Raw genomic sequence first — 27780 nt, 5'->3', positions numbered from 1 at the left:
GAGCCAAGTGAATAGTTTACAGCAGGTTTTATTTTGAGCATTGCTTTGATTTACAAACCAGTGAATGAGAAAATGGCTCGTTGGACGCTGCACTGATTCAAACCCTAGGAAGGTCTCCTCACATTTTACAGTAGGATTAGAATATGCAGGAAATGTCAGCTCACTCCGTGTTAGATGGCGAACGTGTTACGTCAAAGAGTCCTAAAGTACTGCACTAAGTTCCTGCTAAACACTGGACTACTGCCAATAAATGGACATGACACATCACGTCGTAATCAAGCATTTCCGGTAGGGAGGGGGAACTACAAACAGTACAAGCCATTCAATTGGAACAAGAGCAAACTGGCCAAAATCAATTAGTTATTCCTAAAATGGACACCGATAACCAACTTTGAATTATAATAGTATAACCAAAAAGGTTTACTTTAGACACAAATATTTGTAGGCTAATCTTACTTGTCAAGTGTACAATAATCTACCAAGCAGACCATATCGTGTATCTGCTCTGCGTCACACTATCATCTTTGCCTGGAAAAGCACACAACTGATTCCCCAAATACATTTATCAAAAAGGAGCACTCAAATTCACACTGCACAGTTAATTTTAAGACTGAATATATATTTTGTTTATTATAAGCATTTGTCATTTTACATCCAATATTAAAATCAGCAACACTGTGTCAACCAGATCCGTTTCTCTGCCGGTCCCTCCCTCCCCACTCCCCCAAAACAAGCTTGTTAAAAGAACATTTCCAAGGCCTTTTAAAGCAAAGGCACATTTGTCAACAAGGAAAATCAAGGCAGGCCAGCAAGCGGAGTCAGTCCGGGAAGCGAAGGGGAAGTGAACGTGGCCCGACAACACAAAACCTGATCTTTGTAGGGGGTCCGTTGATGGGCAGGAGAAGGCCTGAGGGGTGCGGGCTGACGTCGGGGAGCAAAAATGCGGTTCGGAACCGTGTTTCTTTATACCTCTCACTTGTCCTGAGCCTCCTGGTTGCGGAGGTGAATTCTGAGTAGCTGTAGGGCGCTGTGAGCGGTCACACCCAGGCCTGCCTGGATGCTAATGAGGGGGTAGTGGGGGGGCAGGAGGACAGTTCTCCCAGCCCGACCTTCACGTGGAGATCCCCGGCCTGTTAGCAGCTACAGGGTCTGCCGGTCCGATAGGAAACCAGTGGGGGGTGGGATTGGACCCGTGCCTGAAGGTCTGTTCCCCTCCTGTGCCTCAATTGGTCCCTGATCAGTGGAGGCGGAGTCGGGGGAGGGGGCTACGGGGAGAGACGCCGCACTGCGTCATACGAACACCTTGGCGAGAGCGTCCGCCCCGGCGCTGGCGATGTAGCATTTTGACGGATGAAAAGCCACATCGTGAATGGACTCTTCAAATTTCTTTCGGTGAGCCGTGAACTCTTGGATGCACGTTTTGCTCTCCAGGTTCCACAGGCGGATGGAGCAGTCGTGACCTGGACAAAAGTTGTCAGAATCAAAACGACTCAATACTGTCCTGCAATCTGTAAACGTGATTATTTCTGTTAACCGCCAGTTGAGACACTTACTGCCTGACATGAGATACAGTCCGTTGGGGTCCACAGCTAAGCTGGTGACGGCATCCAGGTGGGCTACCATCGAGTGGATCAGTTTGCCAGTGTTGTTGTCGTAGAACTTGATGTGTCTGTCCTCCTGTGCTGTGATGGTGATGGGCAGCGTTGGGTGGCTGAGGATCTTGTTGATGTGAATGGGAGGACCTAGTTGTGGAAATGCAAATGGTGGTGTTTTATACCACTTTTTTCCGGCCAGATAGATAGCATTGCGAGTACTCAACCCTTCACTAATCGCTGATACCAAATACAGATACTTAACTCATTTGCTCCCAAAAACTTATAAATACGTTTTATTTTAAATGAGTGCTGTCAAAGTTAAAGCGTTAACTGATTAATTTATCAAGAATTAATGCAGATTAATCGCACTATTAATAAATTGTACAATTTTATATAATAGTTGTTGAACTAAACTACAGGTGTTAAACTCAAGGCCCGGGGGCCAGATCCGGGCCGCCACATCTTTCTATGTGGCCTCGCGAAAGCAAACCATGTGTCAACTTCGATGATCCTTGCTGTACCAAAATTTCAAATTGTCATATGCAATAAATAATTATGTTGAGATTTTGCTTCTTTTATTTTAATACAGGAAATTGAAAAAAAAAACGATTATCCTTGACTTTTAATTTCAAAACCAGTAAGCCATCAATTTGTTGTAGATGACTAAACATTCATTTCGTTTTGCGTAAAATACAACAACATATGACGGCCCTCTGAGGGAAGCCGTAACTACAACTTGGGCTGCCAAAAAATGACTCCGTTACCCCCTGAACTAAACTCTTCGTGGTCAATACAATGGTCAAATCAAATGTACATGCATGTGAAAACAAAAGGTGTAAAATGTCCCATGTTCAGCATTATTTAAGCATCACTTTTGGCACGTTGAGATATTAACTACACTTTAATATGAAAAAGTATCAAATAGATAGAAAAAAATGGTCTTTCAAGATGAGAAACTCAACATACGTATCTTCTGTGGATAAAAATGATGTTCAGCTTTAACACCATTTCCAAACAGACCTTGCTCCGAATTGGACTCCAAGCTGAGGACGAGTTGACTCGTCTCCATGTTGAAGAGGCCGATCTCCCCGTTGGTGAAGGATGTGACCAGGTGAGCCGGTTCACTGCAGACCAGGTCCACCGATGAGGGAACTCCCATCTCTGATGCAAACATAAGCACCCGCGGGTTACACAAAAGCAGACAGTAACTGATGACTCGCAGTTACGGGAGTGGAATGATTACTTTTATTTTCGTTGAATACTGCGAGGGCGGGGGAAGTGCTGTTGGCATCCCACAGTCTCACGGTCCCATCAGCCGAGCAGGAGAGGAGGCGCTGGTGTGTACTGCTGTACACTAAGCCCCAAACGGAGTCTGTGTGTCCGCAAAGCTCCCCGCGTAGCACTGAAGAGTCTGTCATGCACCGCAAGCTCATTAAATCCACTGAAGCTCAATTGGCGAATGTATCTATTTCATTTTAAAATTCATGCCGGCGTTACCATAGGAATCGTAGGGGTCGATGTTGGGATTGGGCGTGTTCCAGCATTGGATGGTGCCGTCCACTCCTCCGCTGAAACACTGCTCCCCAGAGCTGCTCATGACCACACTCAACACAGCCCCCCTTTGTGTGGTACAGTATGATCAGCTATTAAAATGTTTGTCAACACTAAAAACACATTTTTGATTGAGAGCACTGTTTGTACCTGTGGGCCCTGAACGTGTACATTGGCTCCACGTCTAAAGATGTACTCCTAAAAAAAATATATATTTATTGGTCACCATACACCAAATTATTTTTGTGACATTCACTTGTATGAGTCATTAAAAAACTGAAATAGAAAAAAAAAGTGACACATTCAAAGAAAATATGATTGAAAAACATAAATTTAAAATATAAAGAAAACATTGGTGTTCTTCTGAATGCTCCTGACAAAACATCCAGAATGTTCCTGAGAATCGATGATCTCTTGACTTTCTAAAACTGAAGATTAACAAGCTGCACTGATCCTGAAGTGTTTACTCTGAATGACTCCCAGTCGACTGTGTGTGGGCGTGTGGCAGAGCTGTGCTGCGAATTCACTTTCATGAGTGAGAACAATTCCCTGCAGATGACTGAGTCAACCCGGTGGAAACAAACCATCTTCACATATTCACGAGTGACTTTCTCCAGCATGTCATGTTCTCTTACTTTTTGGCAGGAGTCGTCTTTTGAAGATTCCACATCTTGAGCGTGTGATCCTCTGAGGCAGTGACCAGGACGGGCTCCACGGGATGGAACGTTAGGGCTCGAATCCCGTCAAAATGGCTCCGCAAGGTAAATTTAGGATTCCAGGTTTTTCGCATGGCATCTTTATTGTTGCCAATCTGAGGAAAGAGTCTCCAGTCAGGATGTAGTGTAAAAATTCAATGAATAAAAAAAAAAGGGATCTTGTTCAAGCTCGTGTAAACTTGGTAAATGGACTGCTTTTTATATAGCGCTTTAACTATACCATATAATGCCAAAAGTGCTTTACAATGCCTCACATTCACCCATTCACACATCAATGGTCGAGTGCTGCCAGGTCCATAGGGAGCAAATCGGGGTTCAGTGACTTGCTCAAGGACACTTTGACATGGTCACCAGGGGTGAGGATCGAACCCACAACCTTACGAATGGGAGACGACTACTCTACCACTGAGCCATGACATGACATGGGATAAAGCTGGTAGGATGCAGAGTCATACGACTGTACTAGATGAGTCAATTAGTATTAAATTAACTCGCAAATCTATCAACAATTCCGAAATTGCTGCACAAACATGCCATGAGTGTCAGAGGAAAAGCACAGCAGCTATATTTCTTTAAATAGAATGCAAAAAGACAAAGGTAGAGAATCTGGGGAAAATGTATAAAGGTATTCATTAAGCATAAGAACATCAACTTTCTGAGCATTTCCACATATGAACCATCAAAGCTATTTCTCTGCGAGCAAAAATAGAAGCTTGACATGTTTGCGAAATTTTGCTATTCGATGTATCGCTGTACATTAGAGGAACACGGCCAGTGTCTTACGCTCTAAACTCCAATCATCACATACTCAGAAATAGTTCTGGCCAGAATGATGGCCTTGTGGGATTTTTGGCTCCCTCCTACTCACTTCGTACGCCAGGCTGTCGGCCTCGTTGGCTACAGTGAGCCCGGCCAGCTCGCCCAAGCCCAGCTCACTCTCCATGGCCTCATCTGAGCCCATAATGAACGACTTCCCTGAGGTGGGCGGGAAGGTCAGCGCCTCCACTAGAAATAAACCCAGAGCTAGAGTCATCACAATGGTGAAGACAATTACAGGCAGGCTGATACATGACTGACATGTAGAAACTAAAATACTTATTAAGACTCGCTGACCTTCATCTGTTCGGCCGCCGTCGTGCTCGTTGAAGCGTACCACATTGGGTCGGGATTGGCCGGTGGATGGAGGCTGCATGTGGGACACGTCCTCGGCATCCCTCAGATTAGCCAGCATGTCTTGGAGCTTGGACCGGTTGGGTCCTGTTTAAAGCATCCCATCAAGAATGTTAAGACATGAGTGAAAACACAGAGTGTAAAGAAATAAAACATGAAAAGGAAGGAAATGCAGAATTGGAAGGCAATAAAAATAAGGGATGCAGGAGAGAAAGAATGGAAGTCAGCAACACAGTCCTTAATTCAAAAGGAAGAAAGGTGGTTGAGTTACTTTTGTCATTAAATGTAGACTTGTGTGAATGGGAGTCAAAAACAAAATTGGTACCGTATACATTTCAATTAATGGGGATATGCTATAAAAAAAATTGCTTTTAAATTGCTTGTACTCAGGAGAGCCTGCATAAGCATCAAGTGTTTAAATTAAATAACCAATTAAATCTTTAACTAGCTGCCAATTTCTGAAAATGAGTCTTTGAGTTTCAATTTCTGCCAGATGACTTTTTTGTAAAAGTCGGGCTAATTAACAGTTACACAGTAACTAAACTATTCATTTATTCTCTGTGCGGTGGCAATTTTTTCCACACTTGTGCTGCACTGCCGCAAGTAGAAGCAGCTAGCATCGTTCAACCAACTAGCTTCTTTCCTGGTCGTCATGGTAACGGAATCCATGACCGCCATTGGCCCTGCAGTATATGGGGTAGGGTGAAACTCAAAACAGGCTAATTTCAGCAAGACAAGAAATAGTTTGTGTAAAATGTGATAATTCTTGATTTTGATCATTCATGATTTTGAGTCCAAAGACATGTTATCAAAACATCCTGAAAACTTTTAAATTGTAAAGAAAAATTTAAAAAAGCACAATACAACACAGCACGAAGTCTGAATCCAGACCTACAGCTTCAAATTGCATTTTCTTAGTCTTACTTGTCCTCTGCTACAGAGTGAAGACTGAAACTAATCGGTACTAAAAACCAGAGAAGGAATAAAAGTAGTATTGAATGAAATGAGGTAGAACGTGATTGGCCTTAATTTCTTTCTTATTCAATCACAGCTAGCAAAAAACTGCAGAGTGAAATAGACAATGAGGACCAAAGTGAGACAATTGTGAAGCGCTGCAACAGTACAAGATAATCAAAGCGGACAGAACGCGATGATGGTAATGGCGATGCAGAAAGCAGTTCTGACACAGACTGTGGAGATGATTTGATACTCAGATGGACCACCTTTCATATTATATGTGACATTCGAGTGGAACAGAAAAACATGCAGTGAGCGAGTAAAAGGGAAGGAGACAAATTTGGAATGTGCAGCACAGAGAACAGAAACCAATCAGGATGAAATGACAGACAAGAATAGGTCAGAGCAAAGCCAAGTAAAGGGCATTCGATTGGAGCTTTTGGACTGAACTCAAGAAAGTGAGGCTCTACAAAGAGAGAAGAAGGGAGGCAGCGATGCCTGGCAGGACTTACTCTTCACCCCCTTTTTCCCCTTGCGCTCCTTTCTGTACTGCTCCTTGAGTTTGGTTATCAAGCCCGGGTCCACGTCCCAGGCCTCAGAAATGGGACCGTGCTCGTCCTTGTCTACACAGGGGGGACAAAACCAAACCGAGAGGCTGTTGAGGAACTGCCAAGTGGTGAGCCCCAAAGGGCCTGGCAGGGTGGAGGATTTACAGAGCTGTCTCTCCAGTCTCTCTTCTACTCTGGAGGTTTCTCAACATTCACAGTAGACAGCATGTGGAGGATTCTTTGCATGCTGTGTTTTTTTATTTTATTTGGATATTTGGACTTTTCTATCATAAAATACCTTTGTCACAAACGTATCATTTTATTATTGGATGCCCATAAGTTAAAGAACCAGTGTGTAGGATTTAGAAGACGCAACGTGCACACACACTTCAAACTAAGAATTTGCGTTTTGTTGAGATTAACTCTACATTTCCATTGAACTTTTCACTGTGTGTCTCTGAAGATCAGAAATGACAAAATAAACATTGCAGACCACTAGTTGCAGACTGTTCAGTGTTTACATATATGTCCGCAACTACAGTATAAATATAAACATACTAAATTTAGATGCCTTATAACTCGCCTTTAAAGGCCACAAAGATCGGTTTTGGTTGCAAGCAAAGATGAAATGCCAAGAAATCTAGAACACTGGCAAAGCCCAGGAGTCCTTATACAAAGAAACAGCTCAGAATTATATTGAGCCCATTTTGTTCTGGCTTTAATCTGAGGACAAGTGGAAGACGTAAACGTTAGACTGATTAAACACACAGGATGTCAGACACATTCTAGTCACAAACTGGCTACGGGAACACAGAGCGGATGACATCACACAATATGAGATTAATTCCATTGGTTGTGATTTATGTACACAAGACAGATGAATGAAAAGTGTTAGGGGAAAAACTAACAAACTAAGAGAATAGTCGCATCGTTATAGTCAATAAATTGAAGCAATTAGCATTCCATTAGCAGACCTTTATGTTGATGTGCTTCATTTTGTTGATTATGCTGCCAGCTTCAGTAGACTCACCCCAGTCAGTGCCATCCCCTGTCCCTCTGCACTCTGGTGAGATGTCCATCTCGTCAGGACTTGATAAGAAGTCAAAGCCCTTAAGTGCGTCTTCTGTGTCTGGGTCTTCACTAATGTCCATACTGGCTAGCGGCGTTGATGACGACGGCTTCTTCCGAATGATCTGGAGGGAACATGCAGAAAGATCAATTCTGTCAAGATATGCTTTCTTAGCAAGCGAAGAGAGGCTATTCGTTTACCGTTCTGGACTCCACATTAGTCCTCTCCTTCCCCTCACTATCCTCTTCATCGTCTTCATCACTGAACTCCGCATTCTCGATGAAATTGAAGGCCTCGAGTACGGCGCTTGTGTCAGAGAGCTCCGTTTTCCTGTTATGAATGAATCCATAAACACATAACTGTCTTAAGACTTTGACTGCTTGTAATGTGATTTACAATGAAGTTATCAGAAACCATGTTTATACCATTAATGTAACTGAGGCTACAACTAATACTACTGAATATCTATAGCAGCTTCTCATGAGAAACAAGAGGAATTAGATGGTGGGGAGGGACACTGGCTTAATATGAATGGATGCGGGATTGCTGTAATGGATACGGGTCTGACTTAAACTTACCCTCTAGTCCCCATGCCCTTTGTTGACGTGTCTGTCCCATTTACCAAAGGCTCCGTACTCATACGTTCAACCGTCTTCCCACTTCCATCACTGGCTAGTCCTAGTAATGCTCGGACGCGCTGTGACTTCACATCTAAGATGGTGTCAGTGTAGCCAACCTCCTGAAGGTACCTAGAAAATAACAATAGTGCATACATAACACTTTTCATGGGGGAACAAGAATGTTGACAACAAAAAAATACTGCAAGGACATTGATGAACAAGATTCTTGCTACTGTCTAATGTGCCTCGTTGAGCACAAATCTGATTAACACCATCTTAGGCAAGATGACAATGCAATGTCTGTGCAATGTAATTTTCTAATGTAATTTTGGTTATATCGGTTTATATTAAATATATATATATATATATATATATATATATGTGTGTGTATGTGAATGTTCTTAAAAAAAAAAAAAAAACTGCAGGTAATGGCTGATCTTGCCCATGTGGGGGAGCTCCTGTCCACATTTTTGGGCCTCATTGCTGCTGACAAAGACACCATCTTGTACACCATCATGCGCCAATTGTAATTTGCATCAAGTCAGCCATACACATGCACCAGGAAAAATTCCGCACAGACAGGTAATCCAAATTATGAGTCATGTTTTGTAGTCAAATAAATGATTATGAAAATATATATGGAGGTGTTCTTACTGCCTGAGGAGCTGCCGGCCTTGTTTCCAGGACAGCTGATTGTTCAGAGATGCAGAAGTGTCGTTCTCATTGGTATCGTCTGGAGGAGAAGACAAGGACACAAATCAGCACAACTCAAAATATTTACTCTATAAACTCCACCACAACATTGTTCACCGCATTCTAGCAACTATACATTTTCAGCTATCAGATCTTCAGTATGTCAACAGAATTTATCAACTAACTAATGGAATTATATAGAATTGAAATATTGATTAACTTGAGACTGTATTGTTTTAATTAATATCTACTTGTTGATATTGATGCTTGTACAAGCATCTTTGATATTTGAAGACTTGAAGACTAAGCACAGTATGGCCAACATTGCATTTTATTTTTTTAAGTAGGCCTTTGTTTTATGCCATAGTGCAATGATGTGCTTGTGCAGCGCACATTCACTATGTCGCGCTATTAAATACAATGATAGGACTCAAAGCTCAGTGTGATATTCAACTGCGTTCACACTCCACTTCTGCGTCAGCTGGGACTCTAGCGTGGCCCAGACGCATGTTAATGACATTTGGATGGCTGACACAGGTGTGCTACAGTGGCTGGGGTCGTGGTGCCAAATAATGCAAGTTGCTGAAGAAGTGGGTCACATGTCAGGAAGGTGAGCGATGGGCAGCTGTGTCACCATATGAGCAACACTTCCCACTCGCCTCAACCCTCGCCACCCACCTCCACCGCCTAACACCTCTTCCCTCATCTCCCGCCTGCATCAACACTTCAAGGAATTGGGAGCTTTGAACAGTCCTCGTGAAAATAGATGAGGAAATAGGAGATGGAATTATCAAAACATGACTTTAGGATGGCAAAGGACTTGAACATGAGAGAGCAATCAAAAGATCCGCCCGTACGACATTACTTTTTGTGTTTACACTGGAGAAAACAAAGCTTTAAGTGCTATTGCAGTTTAATTAGCACGCCAACGTTAAAGAGTGATTTGGAATTTAACCTTTCAGCTACTTTGCGGAAAAAAGTCTAATTGAAATGCCGGCGAAATCAAGGTTAGCTAATCTGCCTCACAGTATTGCGGTTCTGGAATAACATCTCATTTCTGCACCCGCCTTCTTATGCGGAGTCTGCATGTTCTCCCTGAATTTGTCTGGGTTTTCTTCCCTCCCACATTCCTTCGTTGCTTCCTCCCACATTCCAAAAACATGCATGTTAGGTTTATTGAAGACTTTAAATTCTTCATAGGTGAGAATGAGAATGGGACTGGTTGTTTGTCTTTATGTCACCTGCGATTTGGATGGTAACCATTCCAGGGTGTAGACCACTTTTTGAAGTTGCTTTTGATTGTTACTTCTAAATCTGAATAGCAAAACAACATTTAAATAGAATTTCTTTGCAATTTGTTTTACACTGCTAAGGGGGTGCTTTAAAAACTGATACCAGAATATACTGTAGGTGTTGAAGGTGTCAGAAATCAAAACTGCACATTGATTTATAAAGTTTCCCGGCGTATCTATGAAAGCTGTTCCTTGCTGTGCAGTGCGCACACATTTCGACAAGGCACGGCACTGACGGTAAGCCGGAAGCGCTGCTAAAATTGGAATAAGAAGAAAAAAATGCCATGAGGTATACTAAAAATATAATTTGTGTATAGATGACTGTTTTCATAAAAATATATGTTAAGTAACAGAAAATATCGGGATACGTATTTCCTTGAAGGACATGTATCTTGATACGTATTGTATCATGATCCCTGTATTATGATACGCATTGTATCGTGAGGTTGTTGGCAATATCCAGCCCTAGAAGTGAAAAGCATTATTATATAGCTTTAAATGTGTGTTGAAAAGAGCAGGTCATAAATTCAAAATACTCCTTTGCAAAATAGTAGTTAATAAATAGTATTTACATCAAGCATTGTATTAACGATGACATGCATAATGCACCATTTCCTTAGTCAAGAAAGAACACGGAAGGAAACTATGGAGACAAACAAGATCTGACATGAATGAAGCCTTGACGTGCTGTCAAGGTGATGTCATGAAAGGTATGCGAACACAACAATAACGGTGATTCAGAAGAGCAGGTGGACGTGACTGCGAACTTACCGGAATCGTAGCTTGGAGGTTTTATGTCACCTTGACTTAAGTCTGTCCCATATTTTAACTTATGGTACTTTGCTCTGAAAGTAAAACAAATAGAGGAGGTGTACGGGTAAACAAACATGGTTGATTAGACAAATTTGCATAAAAACTCAATGAAAAGTGACAAACCTTAACTCTGCATTTTCATTTTTCAGACTATCAAATAAATATAATTTAGCCTTAATTTCAAATTCTGTAGTATGTACAAAAAAAGACAATGCTACTTGTTATCACATTGTTGTCACTCTTAATTCATTCAATTTGCTAGTATTGCAGTATGATACATTTAGAAAGTGATAAAAAAAAAAAATGATTATCACCACTAGATGCAAATGTATCAGCAGATGAGGCTCGGTACAAAGAGTTCTCTAAGATCTTTCAATTCACACATGCTCCAAGCTCGTGACTTCAGCCCGCATCGAGAGGATGCTCCCCTCATAAAAATCTCACACTACTTTTTAGATGTTCTTGGTGATGCGAATGGTTGCTTAGCAACCAGCGGGAAGTGGTAGTAATTCTGGGTTACAAGCGTTGCTCCTGAGGCAGTCGTGTGCTCTCTCGCAAGGGAAAAGTAGATAAAAACGCATGAAAAAGAGCTAGAGGACAATCTCACGCTTGAAAGATTGCCCAATGAAGTTCCTCACACTGGAGCGGAAGGGAAGGCAAGGTGTAACTGACACCTGATCTTGTTGAGGAAAGCAGCGCCGCTCTCGTCCTTTGCTGTATTCAAACTGTTCACACTTAGGAAGATGGTAGAATCCACATAGACTGATCAAAACTTGACAGCTTAAGACATTCAGTAGACAGACGGGTAGGAGAGGATTGGATGACCAAAACAACAATTTGAGGCGATCTGGACCACTTGTGACTACATTCTTTAACTCATTCTCTGCCATTGACGACTATAGACGTCAAAAATTCATGTGAAGTATTTCTTTTAGTTTAACATTTTTTTCATTTAATTTAATTTTTTATGAAAACCTAGAATTTTTTTTATTGTACATCTGTAACATATCAAATTATCATGCGATTAATTACGATTAAATGCCCTTTTATATTTAATATTTGTTTTTTTTAATTAGGCCCGTCAGGCAATTCAATTTTTTCAATTGTAATCAATCACATGACTTCACTAGTTAACTAACGATTAATCTGTTCTAAATTTACAATATATATTTTTTCTAGGTTTTCATACTCTTGTTAGCAAAAGTGGAAAAAATGTTAAACTAATAGAAATAGTTAAAAATGAATTTTTGACATCTATAGCCGTCAATGGCAGTGAATGAGTTCAGATCAAAATTGTGGCCTGGGCAACACCAAGGGGACTGCCTAATGTCTTCTAACTAGGCCTTTTGTTGCACGCCCCCAGGAAGGCGACAATATTTTGCGCCTCTCCAACTCTCTGCCGCGACCAATAATCATTTGTCTATAAAATTGCTGTAAATAGGCCTCTGCAGATGAGCTAATACTCCTTGCACACACTAAGAATTAGAGCGCTACTGCCACCTATTGTAGTGGATGTATAATTTACACATTCTAGTATGGCAAAAAAAAGTTCCCTGGAACACAATTTTTTTACAAGTGAGATGGTGATGAGCATGAGAGAATGAAAACAATGAAAATCTTTCCAACAAGAGAAAGCTATGGCGAATGGCGTTGGCCTCATTTTGGCTGGAGAAAGAATTCTCCATTCTTGTCCTCATTTTTAGCGTGTTTATATGAAGACATGCCAACGTGGCTTTTCCTTTTTTTTTTTTGCCAACATGTTCCCTAAGACATCAGACAACCAGACCCAGAAGACTCTCACACCACTGCTGTTTCTGCTGACATTGTATTTGTATATGTGCAATGTGAATGGCTTGTGACTGTATGCTCTCTTAAAATGCGAGCATTCTTGTCACGAATACATCTTACTGATGAAAACACTCGAATGCATGACACCTCCGGAGATGTTGACTGATGATTTCTACCACATCTTTCTCACATTTCTCTGAGCAGAAATGTATTTTCGGAGCAAAGAAAAGATGCAAACGTTAGTGGGAGGCCTGAAATCGCAGTCGGGATGGCACTCACCTCTCTTGCTTCAGTGCATATTCCAACATTTTGATCCTCCTCACAAGATCTTTCTTGAGATTTTCCTGGCCTTTCCTCTCTCCTTGTAGGAAAGCGATTTGTGCCTGTAAATACAAAAATAAATGAAATCATAAAGAAGTATAGAAAAACATACAAAGCCTTGGTTTGCTGGCATCCTCGTGATAAAATGTTCTTTCTTGAAATAAGAAAAAAGACTTGATGTTAACCTTCGCAAGGCTACAGCACATCAGAGAGTCGCTACTTTTGTTGAGACTGAAATAGGATTATGTCAAATCAATATGCGTGGCAGGAAGGGAAATTGTAAGAAAAACTGTTGCATTCTATTTTAATCTAACCTACTAACACTCCTACACAACAACCCGCCACACTGTTCTCAAAAAATATTTTCACTCTACACAAACTGTCTCTTAAGCATGCAGGCAGCTTGAGCTGCTATACTGATGACGTTGACATGCATAAATTTATCGGGTTACTGACATACAGTATGCGTATCTGTGAAGTCCCATGTTATATATTAAATTTGATCTTTGGAGAAACCATGAGTGCCTCTTAACACTGGGTGGTAATTATGCTTCTTTTGGCCTGTTTAAGGTGTTTATGTGATTACTTCGGTGGGAAAAAATGAGTGTTCAAAGGAGGCCCGTTTGCCACAATATTGAAATACAAAATGGGAAGCCTTGCTAAAACTGTGTCAAACAAATCATGAGAGTGGCTTGGTGTGAAAAGCAGAAAGTCACAATAACTTTTGCCCATATTTACAACAAATGTCCTCACAGAACTGTTGTAAATTCAAAAATTGCTTAAAAGTTAAGACTGGTATGATTAAGTAGATGAAATAGATTTGGAGATGGAGTACAGATAAATGATGGATGGATGGCTTCCTTTAAGTTAGCCCATCTCAAAACTAGCTCACAGCCTCACCCCTTAGCACTCGGTTTTGTGCGTTCACAAGAGCAAAAACCATCTTGTGGTAATTTAATTAATTTGATTACATTCATTGATAATTCATCGATTATGTTTATAATGCTGTCTAAATTTATGTCTAATGCTGATCATTTTCTATAAACTTTCATTGAATTTAGTCAAATGTCCATCTCTAGCCTGCACTGATGAAGCATAACTCCTATATGACCAGCGCAACATGTATAAAAATCAGCTTGTTAACTAACCCGTGTTAAAATTTCCTCAAAAAAACATATACTGTTGTTTTCACAAACATGAGGCTTGTGCCAGACATTCAACATTTTTCATAGGCAAGATTTTGCAATGTGGACTTAGGTTGAGGTGCAGTTACCTGTTCAAGAAAAAAAAGATGACATGGTAATGAAGCTTATTTTGGATACTGGAGGAAAAATTGGCAGGAACAAGCAATGGCATCATAGGAACTTGTTACTTTTTTTGTTAACTTTGTGCTAGCTTCTCAGAGGGAAGAAAATAGAATTCCAGCATTGGAATGTATATGCAGAGAATGGTGAGAGTTTGAGTGGGCTGGATGACGAGCTCACACGGACAGCAAGCGGAGCTGCTGTAGCCCGCAACAATGAGTCATGACTGCACTTCAGTCTGCCGCACATTGGAAGCAGCATTCTAAACATCCACAGCTCTTTGCATACAAACTCATAACTGCACTGTTCAATCAGAAAGTTAGTTTTCCTAAAATAATGCTAAAGTTAGACTTACCACGCCTACCAACCACTGCTCTTCAGGAGAAAAAAATCAAATCCACCACTCACATCTGCAGTCTAAAATTCTGTATTCATCACATTTGCTTACTTCACAATGAGTTGCAAGCATTCAAATGCATCCTGCACTGACAACAATCATCTTAATGTTCTGACTGGTTCATTTTCAACATCATTAAGCCAGTCAAAAGTCGCATTTGAGGGGCAGTCTACATAAACATATGTTGCGGACGTGAGGTCAGAAAAGCGACTCGTTGATTTTTTATTTTTTTTTGTGAGAGAGGGAGTAAAAATCCAACATGGCTACTAGCTGAAGAGAGACAGTAGTGAAGAATGACTTACGTTGTTGCGGGAAAAACCTGAAGGTTCATGGTGCCATGAGTCACTCTGTTTTGATATTCGAACAGCGTTAGCGAAGGCAACGTCACGCAAATAGACAAATTTGATTGGCCGGCCTGTTTTGGGCCGGTGCCGAATCGCTGTCTATGGACGCCTGTCCAGACAAGAAAGTGGGTGTGGCTTGCCAGTCTAGTGTATACTATAAGATAAATATGACCTGGGCATTTGCATTTGCGTTAACACACTGTTTTAGTTCTAGTTTAACTTGTTGCCTCAATATTGGCATTGGCTATTGGCTTTTACAATTCAGACTTTCGTGCGGTCGGTGTGGCACCAGGCTAAGTGTTTTAAACTGAAGTTAGAGGCAACATTCTTTGTTATTTAATGATGTATTGCAATAAGCAGAAAACTGGCTTTATAATTTATTTATTTAGTAGTTATTATTTTTCTTATTATTATTGCAAAGTTCAGACACAAATTTTTATTTGTGCCGCGATGTATCCACTATCACATCTCTCAAGAATCAAGCACACACTTCCTGCTGGTCCGTTCGCGTCCAACGCGCCAGTTAGTGAGCGCCGCACACAAACACACACATATTTCCTATTGGTTCTTCTTTGTTTGTGTTCGGTGACTTTCATGCGGCAAACTAGGTTATCAAAATTTAGCACCAACATTTTACAATCTGAACGATTCCAGGAGAATCGGAATGTTAGTCCCGGTTCCACTCGATTCTCAATGCCCAACCCTAGAAATCATTTGATGTATGAGTTTCTGTTTATCTGGTTTGGGTTTTGCATCACATGTTGTTGACGCCGGATATAAAATAATATTCATTGTGGTAGTGACTGTAAGACACTACTAGGAAAAGCCTGCACCTCTGGCTGCTCGTCAAGCAGTCATAGGAAATGTAAACAATGCTGTGTTCAGGGATGATGTATTAAAGCACCTGTGTTGTTGGGTTTACATGAGTTGTGTGAAACGGATAGCACAATTCCTGTGTCTTTGTCGAAGAGTGATCTTAGATGCCCTAATCAGCATGACATCACATCCCACAATGATGGAAGTAACCACGGAGAATGTAAACAATATGTAATGACACAGTGAGACAACAGGATCTTTTTAAATCTTGAAGCTTCATTAACACTACCAGTGAGCTCTTGTACCATGGCTGAATGAGGATCCTGGGCACACAGTGACTTAAGACTGCTGGTAAGCTAGCCATTATTATCTTCCACAGAGGGACTGCACTGCCTTGCTGCAAGGCTTGATTTTTTAATTGTTTTAAACTTGTCTTTGTGTGTGCAAGTTTATTAAGTACTTTGGGGCATTGAGAAAGATGCTATTAGCTAACAAAAGAACACCATCCTTGTATGTCGCCACGACTTCCTTCTTTGTTTCGATTGTAATTTTTAGAAGATAGAAAAAAATAGCTTCCTAATGTCATAGCTATCAGTTTTCCTTTTCTTGGGAGAGCAAAAACCAAAGATTCAGTAGCTTGAAGGGATGAATATCTCCCCAATAAAAATAAAAAAACAGATTCAGAGCATATCACGATATACAGTTAGATTTTAAACTAAGTAGAATGATTTGATTCGGTTCAGTGAGATTTAGTAGGATTACAATTCACTTAAATATGATACGGCTTAGTTTGATACGGTATAACGCATTGAGTTTCTTGTTGTTATTTTACGTACATATGAATTAACTTTTCATTACTGTAAATATGCCATTTCCTTCAAAGATACACCACCAATCAAAGATTATTTGATGTGTATTTTCATATATTTTAAAGTGGATGATTCCATTCGGTATATAATTCGATGCACTTGTATCTTTTATAGCTTTCAATCGGGCATCACTGAATTTTCATGTCGTAATTGAACTTCGAAAGGTTGATTTCGCAAGCAGGTGCAACTAGTGGAAAATACATGTATTAAAATGATACACCCACATAGAGGTAGAAGTGGCCATTCCAACCAGACATTGCATTTTGACAGACTGTGATTTAGGGGAAATCTTGTCACATTGCTATTATTAGGATTTTAGTGTATATGGAAAAGGAAGAGTGAATAATTTAGAAGTGTAAGGCGCCAAAAATAATGCTCTCAGGCTTCAACTCAAATATCAGTAAACACAACTGCCTCACAAAAGTGTAACAATATCAAAAGAAACCGAGGTGTTCAAAACCCACACTTTATTTTTTATTTTATTTTAGCTGATTGTGGAACTATTTTCACCAAATGTCATGTCATTCTTAATATGTGAGATGATTCCAAAAAAAGGGAGACACAATATCAACCGTCCACTTCCTTATCAACATGAAGCACTTGCCCGAAGACCTCTAGTGTTCTGTTGTGCCAGAGAGTGAGAAGAGTGAAGCTCTGTGAATGTCTGGCTTGCCATCTACACCCTGATCAAACATTAACCTTAGAAAGAATGTAATGAGTCAACTAAGGCTGTAAAGAGACACAGGAAGCTTTTAATCCTGGCCTCACACTGACTGCATTATTGGGCTGTGGGATAAGAGCTCCCCAGTGTGTCCGAGTGAGGGACATGTAGAACGGGGCATCCATCTAGAGTGTGTTTTTTTTTTTTGGGGGGGGTTTTCAGAAATGGGCAAAGGATGGTGTGTACAGGTGAAAGGCTAATGGCTACAGAGGACAATAAGCACAAGACAGACAATTCTGTTAAGACAAGGTAAGAACAGGATTCTGCACTTTTGCATGTCAATCCTAATGTGGGACTCTAGCATATTAGTCATTATTAGGGCTGTCACTATAATTTTTTTTAGACTTGACTATTATATCAGATAAAATTTTAGATTGCATTAAAGTGAATGACAAAAACACTTTCCCCTCGATTATTTATTAACCAATGATTGTTGTTTATTTGGTATTCTTTAGTGATTAGGAAAAAAACAACAACTAAACAACAACTAGGGATTGATGTACTCACCAACAATCACTGGTTCGGTCAGTGTTTTCCAAAGAGTTAAAGACTACATAAATCAGATAAGAATTGCTTTTGAGAGGCTCAAGTTAGAGAAATTGGGCAATTTCAAGTTAAACAGTGGATCTAAACGACTACATGATGATTAAAATCGTTGATTAATTGATTACTTTTGACTAGGGATGTCCCGATCCGATCATGTGATCAGAAATCGGGCCCGATCACGTGGTTGCTGACTCGATCGGAATCGGACGTTGTCTCCCGATAAGGATTCGGATAAATATATGAGGTTATTTTTTTAATAGCTTTTTATTAAATCTGGAGTTGAGTCCAGACCCAAAGTCTTACTCAGGTAAAAATTAATATATTTTGCTTGCTTGCTCTTGAAATGCAGCCTTTTGTTTGTTGTGAAGTTAGCTTGTTTCACGCACATATAATACTGTATTTTTTTCTTCCTAAAGTAAAACAACATTAGGTTAGCCCATCAATTTGTGTTAAGTAGCATGCTTTAAAACGGCTTCACTGGGTTCTCAAAAATAAAGCTCTTGTGAAAAATTTATATACTGGTTAATAATATCCCTTTGAGTAACTCATAGATGTGCCAAAAAAGGGATGTTAAATGTTTAACCACTGTCCACTCACCATATAAAAAGGTGTTGGGGTAGACACACACAAAACACCAACAAAAAACACACAAAAAATGTTCCTCAATAAAATGCCGAAATATCGGATCGGGACATCTCAAAATGAGGTGACTTGGACTCTGGTCCAAAAAAGTGTGATCGGGACATCCCTACTTTTGACACCACTGAAACCCAAACGAGTTTCAGTTCCAGTCATCAGTGAGACTGACAATAAGGACTTTTCAAGAGGCTACTCATATGGCCTTGGGGCGTCAACACATTGTGACCCATTGAAACTGTAGGAGGAAATGGGACTGGTGTAAATCCCTTATTTACAATGCACACAAGCTTTCTTTCATTGAGCACAGTTAACTCACAGCTATCCACCACAACACCAAGATCAACATGATGTCGGCCTGATAACTCGCCAAGTACATTCCACACATTCCATCACACTGGCAGCAACAAGGCAACAAAGCTGCATAACTCCAGAAGCAAAACAGGTGCAAGGCATCCATCAGACCAAATAGTAGTAAATACAATAACTCCAGCTGGGATTTATCAGGAATGTTTCTTTTGGGAATAAAACAAAACAAGCCATTTGGATTACTTTAGTCCACTAAAAAGTTAATGAGTCTGGTTCGAATATGCCAGAAATCAATTTTAATGTATTTTGGGGAATTCAGATTTCCGCACAACACATTGACAGCTACATTCTCTCTAGAGAACAGTAGCATGCTAATACCATTGCTATGTGCGAGGTTTATAAAGTAATTTTGCCGGCAAAAAAAAAAAAAAAAATGCCACAAGCTCACAAAACAAAAAATTACTTAAATTCGTGAAAACTCAACTAAATATAACTGTAAAGAACTACCAGAAAATAAATTAGTGATAAAGTAAAATGAGAATAAACTAAAACTGCAATAAAAAGTTCCAAATTAATATGCAAATAAAGTTTTTCTCTGATTTTATTAAATAGTCTATGCAATTGGCACTCATCATAATTTAAATCATCAATATAGGGATTGGTGACATGGCTGAAAACGAACAGAGAGCGAGAAAGTTGCCTTGTCTGGTGAGTGGATTGACTGTTTACAGCTGTTGAACTGTCAACCAAGGTAGCATTTAGCAGCAAACGTAACCACCGGTAACTAGCTTGACTAGTGATGTTCAAACTTTTCGGAGAAGGAGGAGAAGTCCCTCCTTTTCTTCACTCTGAGGAACCCTGGCAACAAATTTTGGACTTAAAAATATTCTCTTGTCGTCAGCAGCTGCACATAAGCGCTCTGCTCGAGTCCCACACCAAGACACAGACATGCTCTTGTCCTTATGTCAGCTTTCTCTGGTACGAGGATTCTCATCCAACTTTTGCTGCATTCATGTTACATAAGGCCCAGGGTATGTGCACAGACAATTTTAACTAAATGTATGTGTGTCTGTAGGACACTCTAAAAGCAGTTGGGTCTAAAATTGACCAATTCACTACTCGGGTCAATTGGACCAAACCCAGTTTTGGGTTGTTGAATACAAAATGACCTAATTAAATAAATAAAAAAAGTTAGTTTACAAAGTTGGTTGACCCAAGTACTGTTGTGGATTTGTCTATTTTTGACCCAACTGTGTTTAGTGTGGATGTATTGGCTTGCCTTTGTTCGTGTTAAAGTAAAAGGTCATAAATGCCTGGCAACATGGATTGTACCAGGTGTGTCGGGGTAAACTGAGCCCTTGTCAGTCAAAGTGGTGGTAATGCTTTGATACTTTTGTGGATGGTGGATCCAGACACACTTTTGAAGCATGTTCTGATTAGTCTGCAGGGAACTGCCCTCTTTTCCGTTACAACGGGATTGTATGGAAAGAAAGCAAAAAGCAACATTCATAATGTAGAGTACGGTGGAAGGAGGATTCAAAGTTTATTTCTGTTTATAGGTAAATGTAATTTTCTACCAATATTGCAGCCAGGTTCTCCATACAACATCTTGGGTCTGTCTGCCAGGGGTGGAAGCTCTTAAAATCCATTAAAAAGGTTGGTAGTGTCAGAAGCTGCACTACATTCAAGACTAATGGTCAACGATGCCATTTTGACTTCGATAATGCAGGATTGCAGATACAGTAAGTGCCTTGATACCAATACTGAAATGATACCACAGCGAAAACTTAAAAATATGTAAAGATCAGTGGAAATATAGGTGAAAGCTAAACAACTACAAATTCTATTAATTTGTATTCATTTTAGAAATTAGGAGAATAATATTTTGAATATGTGCAGAACGGTGCAAGTGCATTTACAAGTTCCAGTCCAGACGTTGTGAAAGTACCCTAAATGCACAATGTCGTTTGTGTAGCAAGTGCGTAGTGTATGTGGTTCTGCCGTCCCTATTTAATGACACTGCTTACTGTAAAACTAAATACACAAGAAGAATTACACATAATGTGTAATCAAATACAAAACATCTTTGTTTTTTAATGTGAATTTGTTTTACAAAATTATTTTTGATGGAATAAAGTCATCAATAACCTTTCATGAAGGACTACAGAAATCACCTAATTACTGTTAAGAGGCTAAAATCTGAGGATTCCGACTACTGTATTTTAAGTTAAACTATGGCTCTTAACGATTATACGATGGATAAAATGGTTAATTTCAATTAATTTGAATCAATTAATCGATTGACACATCAAGATGGTACAAAACAAAGCCTATGCTTAACTTAACTGTCTATACATTTTACATTTCTTGCATAGTTTTACAATCAAGTGCAACTGATGACCAGAGAGTGAGAACGTGGAAGCTTTTGTGAAGGTGTGGCCCGACCGGAAAGAGAAGCCCATCACTATGTGGAAGAGCTTTCAGCATGTCAGACAGCTTCAAGAGACACACATACACATACAAACACGTACATTTCACTCTAAAGTAGCCACCAATGTAGAGGTTGACTCATCATTTTTTAGCACAAGGGGACCTTGGGATTCACTGTTGTCACTAGTAACCCTTGGCAAGGGAATAATTTATTACATTTTATAACAGAAACTGTGCCAAATGGGTATAGTAAAGCTTGGAGAAACAGGCTTTAAAAATCATATTTTATAGGACTGACTGTTATCTGTCCACAGTGGCTATTTGTCTCTGCGACGACTTCTTTGTGGTACCTCTAATGATGGTCTTGTTAAAGCTATGAGTTTGCAGTCTGCTTACGTGAGAAAGAACACAAGTAGTCTGACTTTGGATAATCTCTCTCAACTCTTGAAATTTTGCTTTGTTTGTACTTTCCCAAGCTCATGCATGTACTGAAAAGCGCAGTGGACAAAAGTATTGAGTTGAACAAGGAACACCAGTGACAAGCCATTTCAGAATGTCGTGCCGGAGTAAGTGCAAGAAGTCTGTGTTTGAACTTGGCAGTTGGCACAGTGGTTCTTTTTCTTGCGCTATTGAGAAAAACTGGCTTGCTTTGTCTTTAGTAGGGATTTAACGAAAACGACAATATTGTGATATCGCAATATTAAAACTGCCACAATATATCATCGTCGTCATGTCACGATATTAAAAGCAGCACATCTGCTAAAAAAAGTCAGGTTGATTTCCATTTGTGCAGTTCTAGCACCCTCTGCTGGCTAGTTTTTTAGTGCAGTTTAATTTTAACAAGGTACGTTTTGGCCCTTCTATGTTTAAAATCCATGCTAATGGTCAGATGAAGGGGAACGTAATATGCTTGTGAACAGAGTCAATATGTGTGGGAACTCAATGTGTGCTTGCATTAGCAAGTAAGTGCCTCAATATATATTATATTTATATATGCAATATATATTTTATAATATTTTTTATTGCTGTAATGTACAATAACAATAGTGTGTGGGGGGTTTCAGTGTGAGTTTTTTTTTTAACAATATTGTGACCTATTTTTTTGTATCGCCAACATCCCCACAATATCGTGATAATTATCGTATCGTGATAACATCGTATCGTGACGTTTGGATATCGTTACATCCCTAGTCTTTAGAGCAAGTCAACTTTAGAATACTGCAATAAGGCATTTTATCAAAGCTCACTGATACTAAGCTCATCTACAATTAACTGCAGATGTTACTGACAATTTACAATCATAAACACTGTTGCTTGAGTTGTTGTTGTTTCTTTCTTTTTTTGTGTGGTGGCGGGGGGGAGAATAAACATTTCAAAGTGGGCCCATATTTCACACTAGACTCACAGGGAGCCATCTAACACTGTGAGTCACTTTCAACCTTTTCTGGGTGTCAAATTATGGCAGCCAACAGATTCTTCAGGCAAAGAGATATAGCATGGAGCAGGGATTTCCTCATAACTAGAAGGCTGCAGAGGTCATCCTTGCACATGAGTTTATTTTCTGCCCAAAGATCAAAAGAAGATGTCAAGGCCCTTGGTGATATGATTTAAATACATTGACAATATTAATGAAAATTCTGTATCCCATTTTATCAAGTTAAGAATGAGTGATGTGGCTAAAATAATGTTTCCCTTCAGTCTTCATCAACGGACTTAAATGTCACCTTTTAACGTTTTTATAGCACAACTGAGTGTACCTCTGTTGCAGGACAGACATCTCTAAAATTTCTATACACATTTCAATATTTCAAACCTTTTTTTTTCCAAGCACATGCTATACACATAAGCCCCCCCCCCCCCCAAAAAAAAGAAACTGTGCCAGAGACGCTGTCATACGAAAGCCCACACATCAAATCTGATCTAAAGCCATTTCAAACACTTGAGCTATGGTACGTAAGTAACAGTGGCGGCCGTGACTCAGGGGTAGAGAGTAGAGACGGCCGTCCAGTAACCAGAAGGTAGGCTGTTCGATCACCACTCTCCCCAAGTCGTGTGTCGTCGGGTCATTGAGCAAGGCACTTCACATGCATCCCCTCCAGTGCTACTCACACTGGTGTATGAATGTTGCGAATGTTTGGTGGTGGTCGGCGGGCGGGGCTGTAGGCGCACACTGGCAGCCACCCTTCCGTCAGCCTGCCCCAGGGCAGCTGTGGCTACTAAAGTAGCTTACCACCACCAGTGTGAATGTGTGAGTGCATGAATAATGTATCCACTGTAAAGCGTTTTGAGTGTCTAGAAAAGCGCTATATAAATCTGATGCATTATTATTATTAACAAACAAAATTTAAAAATCTATTCTTATTTCTATTCCTCAAGATTGGTGCTTCAACTGCATACAGACAAAACCGGAGCATCTTTTCATCAGCTGCGTCATTTTCTCACCCCCACACATAAGCATTACAAAACACATACTACGCAAGTCGACCAGCTTCACTTGTTGACTTTTGTTAGCAATGTTTATCGGGACTTTGGTGTCAGCACATCGTACATGAGAAAACATTTTTACAGAGAGGTGATTTTGTTTTCTTTAATGCTTACGTGCCCATCATTCCATCTGTGTTGTCTTGCTGTTGTGCGTTATGGACACAATTTTATATTTTGATATAGAACTTTTCCTTCAAATTACATGAAATCAATGGCAATTTTCACTTATTTAAAAAATAAAAATAAAACACATATTTCATATATTCAAAAAAATCAATAAAATGAATCAAAGAGTAATAAAATAATATAAAACACTGGGCCTGGACGGAAATAATTAAAAAATCTGCGCCGCCTGGAACCGTGTTTGGCCACTACAATGTAAGTCACATGTCGGTCTTCTTGAGCATAACACAACTTGTTGTTCCGATACTGGTATTACCGATTCTGCATTAAAACAGTGGTATCGGTATTGGTGAGTACTAACAAGTAACATTCCGATACCATTAATTCTGACGCTAGGATGCAGCATTTTGTGTCTTGCTCATGCACGACATTCACTGATGTGTGACATGTTCACTGCATGCCGAGCTAACATATCCTATTGGCCCTTGAATGCTCTGAACCAATGACAGGGCAGCTTTTTCATGTTGAGAAAAAAAAAACGTAGGTATCGTTATGGTATCGGCATCGGCTGATACTGCAAAGCTGGGTATCGGGGGCCAAAAAATGGTATCGGAACAACACTAACAACAACCAGACCAAACTATCCGAAAGCAACGGTTGGCCAGACCAAACCAAACTCGTACATTGATGAAGAACGCAGAAAGCTCCATAAACATGTGAATTGACAGACGCATTGCGCATTGATCATCGGCACTTTGCAACCTTTAACGAACCCTGACACACACCCAAAAAAAATTGACATGCCCACGCGCGCACACACAAACACACTCAAGCCATCGCCGCTCCATAAGCTGAGAGCTTGGCCAGGAGAAGCCTCTGCGTTCTGTCTGCATCAGCACAGTAACTTGAGTGGCTGACATGTACAGTACAGTACAGTACAGTCGGTTTCAGGGCTGCCCAGCTTGAGAGGAGTGGCTCTTCACAGGAGCTAACAGGCTTGCTGGGCAACATTCTTGCAAGCTGTGGGGCTTGCCTTCTCCCCAAACAAAGTAAAATAAGACCTGTCGTGTTGTCAAATGGCGTCAGTTAAATGTTGAAACAAGCAATGACAGGAATGCTAATACATTTCTCAATTGTTGTACAGTATACGTCAATGTTAGGCATTACATGATATATTTTAGTAAGCTTAGGTCCAGCCAGGGTAACCAAATTTGTAATTTGGGTCTTGAGATGAAATAATTTCAACACGGTTCACTTGTAAAAGTGTACATGAGAGCAGATGGATATACAGTAGCTCAGCGACAGAACAAGGTTGTCACATTTGATATGATCGTGATCATATCTTTCCTGGTTGTCAGGAAAATTATTTGAAAAATCAAAACAAAAAGCAGGATGCCAGTGATTGACTGGCGAACACCTCTTGATCGAAAGCCAGCTGCGAGAGGCACAAACTTCACTGTATAACTTAAGTGTTAGAGAACGGACATGTGAATGGCAAATAAGCTCTACATAAAAATAGAATAAAATTGTTAGAGAAATACAAAAGTGTTAAGTCTAGTATGCTGCACTGCACAAAGCAGACATTGAAACGATGCCCAAAATATCAACCAGTCTTTAAAGACGCCACAAAAAAGAAAAAAAGGTTTTGGCGGATTGTTTGCGCTGCAGTTTGCCGCCACAAACAAACCACCCAACAAGCCATTCAGAAACCTCTCCGTGCTTTGCTAGAATTGCTGCTGCAGGCAGGCAGGAAGTTAAACAACAGTGGCCACACAGAGAGCAGCATAATTTCAGTTAAAATGCTACCACAAGACAACAAAGCTGCGTCTTTGCAGATTTTTGCCAGCTTAAATCGGTCGAGAGATGGAGTCATACATGTCCAGCAGGAAGGAGGTCAGTGGTGTTGATGTGACTGTTGTTGAACAGGTAAGCTAAAAATTTGGGATGTTCAATACCAGACCAATACCAGCACAAGTATTTATGTCCTGGGGAGCCCTACCTCATATCGATACTGCTAGTACTTTTGATGGATAAAACTTCCTCCAAAAAACAATGACATCAATTTAAAGAAATACCTATACGTCCCAAATTCCGATTATTCTAATTTCTAGTTTGTGGTTGAAAAACAGCCACAAGAGGGCAGCCAATGCTCTTATGGGCTGCTTTTGTTATACCGATACTTTAAAATAAGGCTCTTATCGTCCAAAACCGATGCTAGGTATTGGTACTCTTCAACCCTAGAAACAACCTAAGTGCAACTCCACATCCAGGCTCAAAATAACAGAAATAAACACGAAAACAAAACTTTTGTCATGAAGCTTAAATTTAATCACGAAATGAAACCTACATACTGGCCAACTGACTGCAGGAAGTCAATTATGTGGTTTGCTCTCAAATTGGATGCTATTTATATGTTGTCACTGCTAGGCATCAAAAGATACCTAAAAGCAGAGTAACCAAGTGGTATACTATTAACATCATGTTTCACAAATCATCACGAGAAACCAAACATTGTCAGAAGAAATATAAAAACATATGGTTGGAAAGGGCGATAGCCACAGCCATATTTTTAGCCAGGTCTCAGAATTCAGTTTATGGTCTATATTTAAAGTGACTGAGAGTGGAATTGGAAATGCATACTACAGTAGTTGAAATTCATCTTAAAGCCTTGTTCCTGGGAGTGGCAGTGGCAGCCATACGATGCAATCCAATGCATAACAATACATTCTGACTCCATAGTCTGGTATGTAGTATTTTGGAGGAGACAGCTATTAACAGAACAAATGATCAACTGCATATTTTGTCATCATCACCACACAAACAACTTTAGTTTAGTAAAGCTTCTTCTCGATATTTCGTTAGCGTAAACAAAACAAAAAAACAAAGTACACAGCGTTCAGTCAAGTTAGCCGTGGCTGTTAGTATACAGCAGCTAGCTAACAACTATCCCCCTTTGTAACAGTAAATCAATAAATCATTACTAAAGTCCACTATCGAACACAAGCAAAAATAAACGCAGTCATCCAACACGGCAAGTTCAATGTGGGTTCAGTAACTAGGTCGAAAACAGCCGCTGTTCCGTCGGGTCAGTGGGGGGCGTTAGAGCGTTTAGCTTCTACGCTAAAGCTAACAAGCTAGCCCAATTACGATGACTATCAGCTCAAACAAGATGCACTGGAATGGAATCTCGCTATGTCTCGATATTGTCACATGAAAATAGACGTGTATGTTCAAAAATGTGATCGTCACCTGTAATTCGGCACGCTCCACGTCCCATTGTGCCCTCTCTACTTCGAAACGGGCCCATTCGTGCTGCAGGAAGTGTAAGATCCCCGGGATACTGTACTGCGCCCGAGCCGCCTCCCCTACGTCGCCATCAGGCAGCGGACCTTTACCAGTGCCGGGTAAAACCGAGTTGTTATTATTGTTGAAGAACACGCCGGGGCCCGCCTGTTCGTCCATGGCCGGGCTCGGTGGAATGCTTTGTCCTCTGTCTCAGCGTTTCTTGTCGCTAAATGTACGCAAACGGGCACCGAGCTTTCGACGGCGTACCGTCTTCTCGAGTCCGGGGAATGAACTCACTTTCTGACAGCTAGCTGTCATTGAATGACGTCGGCGCCAAGGCCCCGCCCACATGTTAGCTGGGAGGGGGTTCAGACTCTCTACAT

At 40.3% G+C, this 27780-nt stretch overlaps 1 protein-coding gene across 2 annotated transcripts; it reads right to left on the bottom strand.

Annotated features, from left to right (window-relative positions):
• Positions 1-12: 12 nt before the first annotated feature.
• Positions 13-27709, bottom strand: LOC144061360 (striatin-like). 2 transcript variants are annotated; one of them, XM_077581736.1, is made up of 17 exons: positions 27362-27709; positions 13092-13195; positions 10983-11056; positions 8881-8959; positions 8185-8355; positions 7807-7936; positions 7568-7730; positions 6502-6612; positions 4976-5119; positions 4731-4867; positions 3782-3957; positions 3297-3344; positions 3093-3214; positions 2839-3006; positions 2616-2756; positions 1554-1742; positions 13-1460 (listed from the first exon to the last, which is right to left on the bottom strand). In XM_077581736.1, the coding sequence occupies exons 1-17, from the start codon at positions 27572-27574 to the stop codon at positions 1291-1293; spliced, it is 2340 nt and encodes a 779-aa protein (XP_077437862.1). In that variant the 5' UTR covers positions 27575-27709; the 3' UTR covers positions 13-1290. The 2 variants fall into 2 exon arrangements, with proteins under 2 accessions (XP_077437862.1, XP_077437863.1); XM_077581737.1 differs by lacking the exon at positions 6502-6612 and having other exon boundaries at positions 27362-27708.
• Positions 27710-27780: the final 71 nt, after the last annotated feature.

This window comes from Vanacampus margaritifer, chromosome 12, assembly GCF_051991255.1.
Source record: "Vanacampus margaritifer isolate UIUO_Vmar chromosome 12, RoL_Vmar_1.0, whole genome shotgun sequence".
NCBI classification, from domain to species: Eukaryota; Metazoa; Chordata; class Actinopteri; order Syngnathiformes; family Syngnathidae; genus Vanacampus; species Vanacampus margaritifer.
Note: the sequence above shows the minus strand (reverse complement) of the source record. Positions and strands in the feature narration are given on the sequence as shown.